This window comes from Homarus americanus, unplaced genomic scaffold, assembly GCF_018991925.1.
Source record: "Homarus americanus isolate GMGI-L3 unplaced genomic scaffold, GMGI_Hamer_2.0 scaffold53604, whole genome shotgun sequence".
NCBI lineage: Eukaryota > Metazoa > Arthropoda > Malacostraca > Decapoda > Nephropidae > Homarus > Homarus americanus.
Window position 1 is genome coordinate 497,294 of NW_024742288.1, and position 13,742 is coordinate 511,035.

At 35.1% G+C, this 13,742-nt stretch overlaps 1 protein-coding gene across 1 annotated transcript in view; it reads right to left on the minus strand.

Annotated features, from left to right (window-relative positions):
• Window positions 1-8,485: 8,485 nt before the first annotated feature.
• The window catches only part of LOC121876712 (E3 ubiquitin-protein ligase HECTD1-like), a 49,384-nt gene continuing 44,127 nt past the window's right edge, over window positions 8,486-13,742 (minus strand). The window contains 6 exon segments of the mRNA XM_042382070.1: window positions 8,486-10,490; window positions 10,732-11,429; window positions 12,103-12,442; window positions 12,444-12,508; window positions 12,511-12,546; window positions 12,549-12,624. Of these exon segments, the coding sequence (XP_042238004.1) occupies window positions 10,353-10,490; window positions 10,732-11,429; window positions 12,103-12,442; window positions 12,444-12,508; window positions 12,511-12,546; window positions 12,549-12,624 (1,353 nt within the window). The 3' untranslated portion in view covers window positions 8,486-10,352.

The following is a 13,742-nucleotide window of genomic DNA, read 5'->3' on the forward strand; positions in this document are numbered from 1 at the left end:
TGACTTAAGAAGACAAAATATCAAGTAAATAATGTATGACCTTTCCTATTATAAGTTAAAAAAATTTTGACGACTCTCTGTATTGTGAGGTGTCATTTTTCCATACAAAATTTACTGAGCATTTGAACAAAACATTCTGTATAGATTACCTGCTTCTGATTCTGTTACCTTTTTACTTGCATTTGTTTTCTCTTACCTCCTTCCTTTGTTTAACCAATTATTTTTACCCTTCCATCCTGCCCATATCACTTCCCTCCCATCCTCTACTCACCCACTACAGGGTACTCCTCTTCTCCAAGCCACCCTTAATTCAGATTTTTTGAGGTCCAATTATGACAGATCCTTCAATATACCCCATAGGTAATAAGGTTTACTTTATATTCCTTTGTTGAGAAAGAGAGGGGGAATTAAGTGATAACTTCAGTATGTCTGTTGGAGATTAGGGACTGTATCTGGTCAACAACGAATCAGGTAAAATTTGGAAGCTAGTTAGGGTCATGAAAATTGCTCAAGTTCTAAATCTGGTCATGGTTTTAGAAAGATTCGTATGTTAACATCCTCAACTGGCTTACTTCAAGCATCGACTCAAATGTTACGATTAAAGTGGCCCAATTATTATTATTGTTTTTAATTTGGGGCACCAATGAACTGAATATAAACTTAATGATTTAAAGGTTTGGGATTCTTATTAACCCCTTCACTATGGGACCCCACTTTTAATATTCGATTAGGCTAACACAATTTTAATCAGCACAGAGGGATGCCCATACACAGGAAATAAATAATTGGGGGATGAATATGAGTGAAACTGTTTCTAGTTTTTAGCATAATAATATACGTATTGTAAAACTTCTTTCTTGCCTCTAGAAAACTGCAAATCATGTGCAGGAATTGTAGGTTTATATACTTTTTTTTTTTTTTTAGTTTTTCTCCCTATACAGTATAACTGACCAAGAGACCATGTCCGTCTCCTGCCATTTTTCCCGATTGTGTTAACATTTGAACATTAACCAGCAAACGTACCACTTGTTAAACAACTTGCCTACCCATCACTCTGATAAAGTAAGATAACATAACGGTACATCATTGTTAGGATAGGTTAGGTTTGGTAGGGTCACATTATCTTGGATTAATATACGTACTATCATAACTCTTATCAAAGCCTCAGCCAATGGTTTTTGTTTAATGGATATATAAAATATTAATTTAATAAATAATGTATAATAGAAAGTATTGTAAGTAAATGTAGAAAAATTGCAATATTTGCCCCCTGGATTTTTGGTTTTCTGGAATTGTAAGAATTAAATTCTGACTTTTGAGGGTAAACACTGGAATTCAAAATTAATGGGATGAATGTAATTAATAAATACACGGTAAGTAAGATGATAAACTATCAAACAGTATTTCAAAGTTCTTTTGTTTAAATTTTGATTAAAATTGAGAATTTGAGAAAATTACAACTCTTTAGAATTAGATCTCCTGTTTCATGGGTGGAAATTTTTCTTGAAATTAAAGTTAGGTAATAGTGAGGTTTGTTTATAACTTGTGAAAAAAAATGGTTATGGTACAGTACAGTACAATACAGTACATGTACAGTATTCTTTTACAGTATAGTGCCCAATAATACCTCCTATCAAGTGGGGTCTGCACTAGCCATTACCTATACCTGAAGCCATAGTTTGTAGTCAGCCAACTTTCTAGGAAAGGTTTACTTCCCCTTAACCCATTCACTACAGGGATGCCACTTTTAATATTTTACTTGGCTTATGCCAAACGATTTTATTCAGCACAGAGGGGATCCCATACACAAGTGGTTAAGTACAGTATGTGCCTTTGTGACAATACCCTTGCTATTTTTTATATGATATTACCAATGACCTGTGGGGTTGAATGCAATTCAAGGCATTTGTCATAACTTGACTTTCTGCATTAGAAAAGTTAGTCTCCTCTCTCTCCCCTTCATTGCCAGTCTCTATCCTCATGTCCTGCAGTTTCTTAATTTCCTTCCCTTGTTTTATTCTCAAATCATCCTCCAATCCTTCCCCTTCCATTTAATACTCAAGTGATGTAAATGTTTGTGGATAATTTAAGAATATTATTATTTTAAAGCCTTAGGCAATTACAAAAATCCATACTGTGTGAATAGGATTCATATATATATAATAGATGAAAACATGTAAGCTATTTTCATAAAGGGTAAAGTTTATATTAGTGTTAAGATGAAGTATTACTACCCTATAGTTATGTATGTTGAGCATATTAAACTTGTGGAAAGTAGAATAAGTTTTGAGAAGAGTAAACCTGTTCAAATATATTGTGTATGTTTACCAAATTTATTCATTTAACCTAACAACAATTACACTTTTAAGTAGATGTCTGTGTACAGTGCATGTAGAAACTAGTGTTCATACTGGCATTTTTGTCTTCAAAATAATGTCACCAGTGCAGAGAATTTCCGGGTTGGGAGATTTCCAGGTACTAACATGAATTCTCTCATCCCAGAAAAATCACACATCTCTGGAATTTTATCAGGCATTGGTGAATATTTCTGCTTAATCCAGACCCCTTGCAAATAAAACTGGGCTCCTGCACCAAACACATGTATTCCCAACCTAGTAAAACATGACCCAAATCCAGTTAGTACTGTACAGGGGAAAGTTCATGTAAGCAAGGGCTGCCACTGTGGTGGCACAGAAGAGTAACTATAGTGTGTTTTTTTCCCTGCTGAGAAAAGATGCCCAGCCCCCTCCTCAAAATTTACAGCCGATTGGCTGCTGCAAACCTGTCCGATTTTGTCCTGAAGTAATGATGTATTTCTAAATGAGTTTATTCATAATCGTTGGGATGACCGTTTCTGACGAGAAAGATATTTAGCAAGTAAGAAGTTTATCAGAAGTATTATACACATGAATTAACTGATAAAGTCTGGCAACAAATTCAAGCTTTCGGAGGATACATTTAATATACAGTAGTACCCCGATTTACGCGGTCAATTAAACCCACAGGATACCGCGGAAAGTGAAATCCGCGTAAATGGAACAACAGAACATATGGGATTAATTCCAATAGAGACTGGCCCGACCCCCAAACTCCACTTTTTCCGACAATACCTATGTTATAGTAAAAATAACATCTAAATTTTATGATGGTATGCTCACACAATTAATATTTAAGAGAAATACAGTCGCCAGGTTAATGTCCATTCAAATAATAGACTCAAATCCCCCCCCCCCCTCTTCCCAGCTCACTGGCCCCTACCTCTCTGAGAAATGATTGGGTGAAACACTAGATTTTAACGTTTAGTAATAAATAATACCTCAGACTAAAGTTAGGATAATATAATTGACATTTCTGGATTCCTTGCAGGTCAGGGAATATTTTGAATGTAAACTTCATATATTTTGCACAAAAGATAAAATACTTGCTTTGTGTAAACCAAATTATTACATTAGATCTAAAATTTGTATGTCTAATGCAAAATCCATGATGTTTATATTCAAAATGATCATCATATTGTAAGAATTCCAGCAATGTAAATTATATTCTGGTCCAGTAATTTGTATGAATTTTATGAGCTAAAACAAATATCTTCAGTTAATAAAAAAAAAAAATATTCTTCACGACACTATCTGTCAATCAAAGTACCCCAACTTGCCTCCCCCCCCTCTTCCAACCCGCCAGATGGTCGGTCGGTCCCAACCCTCCCCCCACCTTCCCTCCCTACCAGAGAAATGTTGGGTGAAAAAACTAATTTTAACTTTTAGTAACAAATAATACCTCAGACTAAAGTTAGGATAATATAATTGACATTGCTGGATTCCTTGTAAGACCAAGAACATTTTGAATATAAATGTCATATATTTTGCACAAGAGATAACATATTTACTCAGAGTAAACATTAGATCTAAAATTTGTATGTCTAATGCAAAATCTATGATGTTTATATTAAAAATGATCATCAAATTGTAAGAATTCCAGCAATGTAAATTATATTCTGGCCGGGTAATTTGTATGAATTTTATGAGCTAAATAAAAAAAAAAAAAATTATACTTCACGCGTATATGGGTAGATGAACCGCGGAAAGTGAAAGTTCGGTTCTGGCGAGGCACCGCGTATATGAGAAATCCCGTAAAGTGAAACCGCGTAAAGCGGGGTAATACTGTATACATATTTTTACCCACAAATTATGTATCAGTAAAACTACATTGTGCAAAAACAACCTTTTAAAAGATCAGAATCACATTGAAATATTACACGGCCGTTAGCCGATGCAGGAAACATGGTTGCGAACAACTTCGCCGGCACTGCATACTCTGCTGGCTAATTGGTATGGCGTATTTCAGGTTGAGCTAATAGTGTGGGTAAAAATAAGTATACAGTCTCTCCTCGACTTATGACGGGGTTCCGTCCCGACGACCAGATCATAAGTCTAAAAGGCGAAAATAGAAATACAGTATAGTCTTCATTTACGCGGTCAATTGAATCCGTGGAGGTCTGCGTAAAATGAGAAACGCGTAAACGAAATAACAGAACATATGGGATTAATTGAAATAGAGACTGGGCCGACTCCCAAACTACACTTTTTCCGACACGCATTGTAGTAAAAATAAAACATCTTAATTTTATTATGGTATGCACACACAATTAATATTTAAGAGAAATACAGTTGCAGGTTAATGTCCATTCAAATACTGGACTCAACCCCCCCTCCTCTTCCCATGCTCGCTGACCTCTCCTCCCTCCCAGAGAAATGTTTGGGAGAAAAGACTAAGTTTTCATGTTTAGTAATAATTAATACCTCAGACTATGCTTAGGATAATATAACTGACATTGCTGGATTCCTTGCAAGACTGCGAATAATTTGAATATAAACGTCATATATTTTGCACAAAAGATAAAATTTTTGCTCTCTAATAAAATTCTTAAATTAGATCTAAAACTTGTATGTCTAATGCAAATATTAGGTTGTTTATATTCAAATTAATCACCATCTTATAAGAATACCAGCAATGTAAATTATATTCTGGCCAGGTAATTTCTATGAATTTTATGAGCTAAAAACAAATATCTTCAGTTGGGCGACAATGTGCGCACCCTGCCCGTCAGCTTCCCGCGTAAATGATGGAATGAACTGTGGAAATAAAATTTGTTGGTCTGGCAAGGTGCCGCGTAAATGACCAAACGCGTAAACCAAATCTGCGTAAATCGAGGGCGACTACTGTACAGTAAAAGTAATCAATAATGAAAAATTAATAAAGTGTTACTGTGCACTTACCTTTAATGTAGTCAGCTGAATGCACACGGGGCATCAATAATGCTTAAATAATATAGAAAATCTAAAATGGGTGTCTCTTTTCTTCCTGCACCACAAAACTCTCACTTTTAAGCTTGCCAGCCATTTTAAAGTGAATTACAAATGAAAATTTTGTCTGTGTACTGACGTTGGGACTCAAAATCGTAATTTGACAAAATTTTGGAACTGGGCGAATTAGAGTAAGTCGGGGAGGAGCTATAATTGAATTGTAATTGATAAGTACATGACTTGAATTAAATTGAAATTGAAATATCTTTTTCATAATTTGAACTGAATTAGAATTGATAAATATATATTTTGTAGAAACTGAGTTTAAATTGATAAAACGGAATAAACCCCATCCCAACTCATTGTCATTACACTTACAATATTTTCAGCCATTAGGTAAAAACAGAACAGGATACCTTTGCTCACCACCATAGACCCAGGGTGCCAGGCCAGAAAATGCAGCAGGGACCAGGGGATGGACACAGCTCTGGTGACCCAGATGTGATAAGGTACACTGAAGCCAAGTTTTACAGCTGGATGCTCTTTCCAAATCCAAATCAGAGAGTGGGAACAGCTGGCAAGGCAGGGTCACAACTCCAAGAGATAATCACAGACTCCCTGCTTACCTATTAAGAAAGGTAAAAAAAATAATTTGCATATAACGTTGAACTTTTTAATTTTATATTTTCACAGATAAATCATGTTTATGTTTGTATGTATGCATGAGTGTACATGTGAGTGTGTGTGTGTGTGTATATATATATATATATATATATATATATATATATATATATATATATATATATATATATATATATATATATATATATATATATATATATATATATATATATATATATATATATATATATATATATATATATATATAATTACAGATCCAAGTACATCATGATAATGTACAGGCACTTTGAACCTAGACACAGTTTAAATGATTATTCCGTCATGCATCACACACTGGCGGACTTGATAAACATAAGTCAGCTTTTAAATATAAGACTGTACCAAATTAAATCATGATTCAGAGCTAATTTTCAGCTTCTACAGAAAAGTTGAAAATGAGACAACCTGTCAACCTTTTAGAGAACACTTGCTCACATCTTGAGCATGAGACAGCTAAATGAAGAAGCAACTTATAGTTGTAAAAGACAAGGAAGGAAATTTAGTAGTACAAAATGAGTATACAGTATATGCACATTATTTATATTGCATTCTAACACTTCTGCTCACTCTTTTGATATAAAGATGGATAACAAAAACAAAAATATGAATTTAATTTAACACTACCCCTGCTGCTAATGTTTAATTGCCTTCAGCTATCTTATGCCACGTGATTTTATTCTCTATTGTGAAAAATTTCTAGAACTGATTAATTAAGTATTATCTATGATATATCGCTTTGCTACAAATTTGAGTGTAAATGGGTTAGGTACACCAGAGCCCATTACCAGTTATGACTGACCCAAGCTTTTGTAGGTAAAAGAATTAGGCATATCATTCTAGTACAGTGTGAGAAAAACTGGACTGCTAAATGGTGCATGTGAAAACTTCCACTGTTGATTTTTAATGTCTACCTTACTCCTTGAGTAAAGAAGGCAGTAAACAAATATAGCGATTCTTTTACAAATGGCCGTTCATGCCAAATAAGAGCCATTTCCATTATATATATATACAGTATATATATATATATATAAATATATACACACACGTGTACACACACACACACACACACACACACGTGTCACATTTTCTGCGGGTACCCCCTGTATATTGTACCAAGACATTTCCATGCATCAGAAATCCGCTAGCGATGCCCTTTAACAGTGTTACAATCGCTACTGATATATTGTATTGGACTAACCAGACCTTTCCTTTAGAAGGACTTACCTTTCCAAAAATGACACATAATGTCACAATAAACTGCATCTACATTATTAAATAAATATTTTAAGAAGTCCCAGGAAGTTAATTATGTGATACTCCACTGTCTCCACCGTTTAGTGGAGGTGTGAGAAGCTCTGGGATACGATGGGGGTCCAAGGCAGAGGGTGAAGGCTAGTCAGATTCAAAGCCTTTGAAAGCAACTGCAGACGCAAAGTGATTTCAGCTTCATCACCAATTTCCAGAGCGGCACGGTTATCGTCACTGAATTCTCTTTGAATTATTGAGTCATAAAATGGGTGATGATAAGGTATGAGAAATCATGAATAGAAAAAATGAAAGAAATAAAGTAATTAAGGACTAAATAGAAAATAGATATAAAAAAACAGTCAGGGAAAAAATGAATTTTTCCTCAATATCTCATGTTACTGACCTGAACTGATGAAAGTAATATCCAGTACACTGTGCCCGCGTTAATTCAGATTTTGGGTTACTTTGATGGTTTTTTTTTTCAAAATTTAATTAAACAATTTGAATTTGAAATGAATCTGAAATAACCATGTGGTTCTGAAAAGTTGATTATTATTATTATTAAATAGATTAAGATGTAAGAATTTCAGGAATAAAATCTGAATTATATTAAGATACAAAATTATATTTTGGTGCGTAGTCTGAGAGGGGTGGCAGAGGAGGGAAGGAAAGAACAACTCACCACCTCCCGCACTCGTCACCCAGTGATCCCTTTATAACGTCAGTATGCAATTTCACCATAATTCCCATATTATTTAGGTTCATTTGGTGCCTGGTTAATTCAACACTCAATCCTAGATGAGCTATTGTGGTCTTTGTTTTACAGTACAGAGCGTTATCAGCTGATCGTTCTTGCTCTCCTTAACAATATTGCCAGCACTCACCATATCTCAGTGTATTTTTCAGTAATTCGAGTGACCCAGAGCATCCTTTTCGTCAAATTAATCTAAATAAGCAAAATATGATTAAAGTAATGCTATACGTACCGCTACCCATGGCTTTCTGTGTAAGCTACAGCTATGGTCACATTTCAACCAATCATGTAAGTGATAACCGTGCACACCAAGACCCGCGTAAATAAAGACCCCATTGTATATATGTGCGTATTATATATATATATATATATATAAATATATATATATATATATATATATATATATATATATATATATATATATATATATATATATATATAGGTATATATATATATATATATATATATATATATGTGTGTGTGTGTGTGTGTGTGTGTGTTTTGCTCTTGCATCTGAACAAGTATTTTCTGTTTCATTGTAAATTTGAAATTTAAGAAAATCAAATTCTTTACAGTATTGTGAAGTATCTTCTCCCAAAAAATTCAGCCAATAATTTCATGAAATATTATCCAAATTTTACTCACGAATATGATTAACAATAATTAGAATGCACTGTTAAACTCATACACATGGTTTCAACTATCCATACAATATAAAGAACAAAATTATCAAGAAATAGAAAAAAGTGAAGGAAAAAAATATAAGGCACAACACAGAGCATGACTATGACAACCTTCATGACAAGATCAAGAGTTGTCAGCCTGTAATCCCATACTACTTTGTCCCAACTTACTACTGACATTGCAGAGAAGGAGCTATGTTACAAACTTGTGCACAAAGCTCAATTCAATAGTCAAGCCACCAATAATGATTCAAATACAAATATGGCATGATCTGACCCTGCATGCTTGAGACTAATACCTGTACTGTATACAATTATCTAATCTTTTTAGTGGAACTACAGACCATGTCAATGCCTTGTCTTGGTTACCAAAAACTAGCTCAGACTCTTCAGGACAAGGACCATTATGTCCATATGTTTAAGTTTCAGAAATGTTGACAAGAGAAGAAATATGCTTGGGATGGATTATAACAATATATCAAATCACACACTCAAGCATTTACTACATTGGGCTTATTATGGTTAATTATCATGAGATCCTTGCTAACAAGCCGAGGTGAGAATAGCCGACACTTAACAGCAGACCCATGTATTATAGAATGGTTACTCAACCACACGACCACCTACTCAACAGTAAAACCTCCAATCAGAATCTTGAATGCTTAGTTGCTACATAGAGACACACGACTATAACAGTGGCATGCTTTGTGATGTAATTATATACAATTTGCTGCCTATGCAATGCCTTCACATCAGTTATCACAGAAAGACATAAGCTAATGGTGACAACATAAAACAACAACTGGCCATTGTCAGCCTACATATTATCACTACCTGTCAGGACAAGAGAAATGCAAGTATCATGTCACTTTTACACCATGAAAAATACCTGTTCTTGGGAAACGTTTATGCAGATTGGCACCAACATCCACATTCTTCTCACACATTTCACTTGGCTAGAAAATAGGCCACATTTACTTGTACAGACACAAAGATGACCAATGGCTCTATGCACTCATACAAGTCATTCACTCACTAGGTAGTGCTGCACTTTGTTGTGTATATTTGCACTTTCTCAAGCAACCTCTTGGAAAGGCATACATATTCTCTTGTCATTTTGTGTACTATTTTCTTATTAGCACAACAATTTGTTAAAAGAACAATTTCCTGGATCCTTTGTTAAAGTGTTCAGTCAATGTCACAGTTTTCAGTTCTTTAACCATTTAAATTTATATTGTTTTTTCCACATTTTGTAACTGGTAAAGTATCACGAAAAAATTTGCACTGTTCAAGTCCCATATGAACATTTTCCAAGTATTTTTTTGTAAATATGTATTCCATATTTAGAACTACAGTACTTACCTAGTCTAGGTACTAAGATAAGTATACAAATCAGTTCAAAGACAGTATAAAAAATTATATTTTTCATAATTATAAATATTTTATACAACTTCAAACTGTCTCCACTGAAAAATTTCCCTCCTAATAATAATAATAATAATAATAATAATAAATGAATTTATAATCATATTTTTATTTTTCCTATAAATGAGAAGATATTTCTTTCCTCTAACTTGTGAGTAATTTTTCACAAGTACAATCGGCAATTTCTAGGTTTTCATTAGGGTTTTGAAAACTCTATTATTTAAACCTGAGTCTACAGTCCTTATAGTTTTCTAGAGATTAGTTGAGATGGAAGCCCTTCTCCCGCGTAGCAGCGAGAAGCCTCTCCTTCATTATGTTCTCTGAGGAGTAATCTGGCAACTTCAGGTAATGGACACAAGTGTTTACAGATGGGTAGGAGCCATCTCCTGCATCAACCTGCAGAAAAAAAATAACAGCACTAATTGCAAATGTTCTGTGATTTATTTTATTTTAAGGTATTACCATTTTTTTATAGTTTCTCTACTTTACATTTGGTAAGCCATTCTCTGCATTAAATCAGATAAACAAAAGCCCATATAACTACTTGTTTTACAGTATGTAAGAATGGACATTATACATACTTTAAAAAACTATTATTTAAAATTCTATGCAATTCAACGACAGTGAAGACTCTTACCTTGCGAACTACAGTAAGGCGAGGATGAAGATTGGCAAGGCCACCAGGTGGTAATGAAGAACAGCCGGTGGTAAACTGTAAAAAGGCTTTACGTTCCTCTGCTGTTAATCCTACAAGGATGTTTACTAGTCTCAAGAAGCCAGGAGACTCTCGAGTATATCCTAACTTTGGTTCAGTGAATGCCAAGATATCCTCACGAGTCCATATGGGTGCTTGGTCACCACACAGCATAAGTCTCAGCTCATCTGGGCTAAATGCACCCAATTTCTTCAAAGGAAACACCACACAAAACCCTGCACGGAAAGCATCCAACTGTCTTCTAACACCCACTTCTAAAGCCCAGGTGAGAGTAAGGTCAATGTAGTCTTCCACATTGGCAAGGGTCACTTCTTGATCAGTTCCACCTGTCTGAAGCTCAATTGCAGTATATCCCAGGTGTCTAGAAGGAGCAGCATACTGCATGGTGAGACAAAGATCTTCTAATCTAACTGCTGCTGGCTCTGCTACTTGGGTGTCAGGAGCTGATGGCAAGGCCAAATTGTGGAGCTGTAGGCGCCTATCTTCATCGGAGAGGATTGTGTCATTGAGGATCTGCTGTTTTATGGAAACCAGGGACTTGAGCTGTTGCATGAATGCTCCTCGTTCAGGATCTACCTCACACAGATCTTCCAGAGTTGGAGCCGGTGAACCTGGAAAGAATTTATTATACAGGAATGATGACAGAAAATTATTACATGTAAGTAAGAATGGAGTTGAATAAGATTGGAAGCAGTTAAAAAGTGCAGTTGAGATGTATATGTACAAGAAATTAGGAAATAAAAATAAGAAAAATGTATGGTGGCATGAGAAGCTGGCAAAGCTTGGAGAAAAGTATATTAAATGAGCATCAGCTGTTTATAAATTGGTCAAAGTAGAAAGGATTATTGGATATTCAAAAGAGGGTAAAACGAATGGTGTAGGTATGCAAATTCAGACTGACAATGAATACAAAGTTTTAAAGAGAACAAAAATTTGTACTGAAAGACAGTGAATGAACCGAGAAACTCATGAAAACAAATGTAAATAACAGTTGAAAATAAAAGGAAGGATATATTGTGAAAAAAAGGAGGAAATGGGGAGAGGAAGAATACTTTGAGCTACTGCTAAATGTAATATTTGGTTAATGAAGATTTATCCCGTTTCAGATTAAAAGGAATAAAAAATACACTTGAAAGAGGGGGAAAATATGAAGTGAGGAAGAAGGGTGACAGACTGTTGGCAAACTTATAAATGGCAGTGTCAACATCAAAAAGTTTTGTGGAAACAATAACTATCCTCACCATGGATGAGTATCTGCGACACGATATTTGGGCGGGTCCAGCTCCAGCTCTTTTTCGCTCTCTTCACTTATTATAGAGGAGGTCATGAGGTCCTCCTCTACAGGTAAGGAAGAAAGTCCTCGGGGCTTAGTGGAAATTCCAGTGATGCCTCGGTCCTTCACATTGGCAAACTCACCATGACACATGAGCTTGAGGAAAGGACGAGACAAAGGCAGATCAACGAGTCTGTTGTCCTGTAAAGTCTTTGCCAAGAATATCCCCAGGAAGTGGAATAACTCAACTACTTGATCACAAGCTGTGCTATCTTGGGAGGGAGGGAAAGAGAGACCTCCTTGTCGCCAGATATAGTAACCTGGGGGTCTTGTTTGTGATTCTCCAGTACCACTGCCGCCTTAGTGCTGGAGGAGTGATTGGGTCAGCTGTTTGGTCATCACATAACCACATGGATAAGTTGCAATTTGCAATTCTCCAGCCACAAGAGCATAGAATTCCAAATAGGGCCAAGACCAGTACCTTCTTCCTCACGAGACTCAACTTCCAAAATGGACTTGCGACTTGCATGGACACGCATCACCTGCAATAAAAAAAATACTACAGGTAAAGACCCTCAAAATGGAGATCCTCAAACCCAAATTTTTTTCCCTGGATTAAGTTAAATTTTCTTCCATGGCTACATCAGGGTTTGCTTTCACAACTCACATAAACTTAATTCCTTGTTTGTTTTACTTCCTGAATAATAGAATAAAGAAAACATCATTGTATTCATACTTAAATAAAAAATAAATAAATTAAAAATAAATAAATACTTGTACAGTCTATTTGGAAGCTGATAATTCCTTAAAAGAATATAAAAAATATAGAGTATGAATGATAATACAGTACACTATATTCTTTTGTCTTCCATTTCACAAAACACTTGGCACTCATGCCAATGTTATGTAGGAACTAAAAAAAATTGCAGAAGTCATTTCAATGTGCAAGTATGCCTCATGAATGAGGAAAATACAGTAAATTGTACAGTAATATAAAGATATAAAATAAGATTATAAGGATATATTCTAGAAATAACCATAACACACAGGTGCTTTTTGGCTGTGAGAAGGATGTGCACATGCCATTATTACAATGCAGTACTTAAGAAACCATAAAAGTTGTAGAAATATCATTTGAATCATCAAGTGTGACTTGGCAATAAAGAAGATCAACGATAAAATAAGTAAAATCAAGAGTGGGAAGTGAATTGTGTGTGGGAATAGGGTGGGTGAGTGGCTGGAGGACTGAGACAACTTAATTAAAACTGCTTTTACAGACTCTGGTAGATTAAACTCTTGGGAAACTTTCCCCAGCACCCAGAAACATTCTCGGGATGTAGGCTAGTGTCTGTTTATGCTTGATGCGTAGTTTACTCTCAAAAACTTTTCCCAGTAATCGAAAAAATCCAGGAATAGGGATTTTTCGGGTTTGAGAAAGTCATCTGGATACCCAGAAATCTCTCCTCCCCAGAAGTGCTTTGAACCAATTGTTCCATCTAACTGTATTTAAGCACCTCAACACTACAATATTACTATATTAAAGCACTTCAACACCATAATACAGTGGGGTATGCGATAACGAATGGATTCTATTACGAATATTCCTATAACTACGGTTTTACCTATAAATAGGAAATATATATGACGAAACTCCTACAAC